Source organism: Rhea americana, unplaced genomic scaffold (assembly GCF_003343005.1).
Source record: "Rhea americana isolate MKP2758 unplaced genomic scaffold, rheAme1 scaffold_326, whole genome shotgun sequence".
NCBI classification, from domain to species: Eukaryota; Metazoa; Chordata; class Aves; order Rheiformes; family Rheidae; genus Rhea; species Rhea americana.
Genome location: NW_028186453.1, coordinates 1 through 1766, shown reverse-complemented (window position 1 = coordinate 1766; position 1766 = coordinate 1). Strand labels below are relative to the sequence as shown.

The window sequence follows — 1766 nt, the reverse complement described above, 5'->3', positions numbered from 1 at the left end:
GACCGTTAGGGCCGGCGGGGAGCTGAGACGGGGGCAGGCGCCGCAGCACCGGCGCGTCCCGGACCCGCCGCGTCCCACCTCTTCTGCCCCTTGTCCGCCATGACGGCGCCGCGGCCGCTGCCTGCGCAGGCGCGGAGCGGGGAGAGTCGGGGAGCGGCGCGCGCAAGCGCATGCAGGGGCGGAGGAGGAGGAGGAGAGGAGGAGGAGGAGGACAGGGAGGAGGAGCGAGGGAGCCCCGGCCGGCCTCGAGGGCCGCGGCGGTTCAGTGCGGGGCGTCTCGGACCGTGGAACGACATGTGCCCGGAGGCAGCTCTCCTCCCTGGCGCGCCTGGTCTCAGGGCGATGGGCGCCGCGATGGGCGTCCTGCTGCACGCGGAGCAGCACCCGCGTGGGTTCGCGCTCCCGCGTGGGTCTCCCCAGGGGCCCCGGGGCTGGGTCGGTGCGAAGGCGTCTGCCCCGGGGCTCCTGAGCAGAGGGGTAACCGCAGGTAACCGAGGCGTCCTGGGAGCCCCCGCGGGCGCCCTGGGAACGGGGAGGCCCCGCGGCAGGGCCGCAGTCACCGGTGCRGGGGGCTGAGCGGCGTCCCYRTCRCYGTTCCTCGGGGGGATCTCAGAGGGTGCCGGGGCCGCRCTCTGGCCTCCCCCCCAGTGCGTGACAGATCTGACTGCGGTGCTGGCTCTTGGCCCCGGGAGCTGAGCGGTGCTCACCAGCGCCCTGGCTGGAGCCCATCCCGGGGGGTCCTGGTTTGCACCCCGACCGAGGACGCTGGTGACCGCCTCGCCGAGCTGCGGGTCTCCCTGGTTGCAGCCCGTCCCGGGGGGGGGTCCTGGTTTGCACCCCGACCGAGGATGCTGGCGACTGCCCCACTGAGCTGCGGATCTCCCTGGTCGCAGCCTGTTTAGTCCTTCCTCCCCCTGGGATCTGGCCCCTCCCGGGGGACTTGCTGCTCTCTCCTCCTCCGGAGATGGGGGCTCCCAGGGGAGGGAGCATCACGGTGACGCTGGGTGATTCCTGTGTCCCCCTCCCGTCTCAGGGACGGGGCTGATGCTGGTGTTGTCCAAACTGTGTCTTGCAGGCGGAGGGAAACCTTTTGGAGGCAGAAGCACAGGAGGAAGCAGATCTTCAGGCCCTGTGCTTGGACATCCTGCACTCCCTGGATGTCTCCATCAAGGGGATGAGCAAAGTAAGTTGTCCTGCCACCAGCTGCTGCCTCCTGGCCCTGCTCTCCCCAGGCTGCTCCCCGAACAGGCCCTTGCGCGCACAAGGCGAGTGGAAATGCCGAGCGTTGTTTCCAGCTCAGAGCTAAATGAGCTCGCRCTGAGGTGGGAACCCCGAGGTGCTGAATTGCCCTGTTCTTACCACAGCTCTTGTGGCCGCGGCTCCTCCRGTACGTGGTGCCAGCCCAGTACACAGGCACACTGGTCCCACTCTCCCGATGTCTCCGAGAGCTGGCAGAGAGACGGGAGAGCACAGAAGGCGAGGACGGAGAGGAGGAGCCCGATGCTGCGGCCGCTCGGGATCAAGGCAGGAAGCCAACCTCTGGCCATGAGTGCTGCCGGGCTGTGCCGGGGCCGGGGCGGCCTGCGTCCCTCTGCCGCCCGCCTGACCCAGGCGGTCGCCGGCCTGTGGGCCATGCGGGGGCTGCCCGGCCCGGACAGGGGCAGGGTTTAGCGGGCGACGCCGCTCTCACCGGCCTCTCTTTCTCCTTGCAGCCAGGCTGCCGACGCCGCAGGCCCTGCTGGCTCGCCTGCTGGTGAGTAGGGCCC

At 70.6% G+C, this 1766-nt stretch overlaps 1 protein-coding gene and 1 long non-coding RNA gene across 2 annotated transcripts in view; one reads left to right on the top strand and one right to left on the bottom strand.

The window, feature by feature from the left end:
* The window catches only part of DCTN6 (dynactin subunit 6), a 2789-nt gene extending 2623 nt beyond the window's left edge, over positions 1-166 (bottom strand). The window contains exon 1 of the mRNA XM_085310770.1: positions 79-166. Within this exon, the coding sequence (XP_085166896.1) occupies positions 79-101 (23 nt within the window). The 5' untranslated portion in view covers positions 102-166. The remainder of the gene's footprint in view (positions 1-78) is intronic.
* A 26-nt stretch (positions 167-192) lies between these two features.
* LOC146592555 (uncharacterized) lies at positions 193-1756 on the top strand. Its single transcript, XR_014896549.1, has 4 exons — positions 193-487; positions 1076-1183; positions 1365-1524; positions 1713-1756. It is a non-coding gene; the product is annotated as an uncharacterized LOC146592555 (long non-coding RNA).
* Positions 1757-1766: the final 10 nt, after the last annotated feature.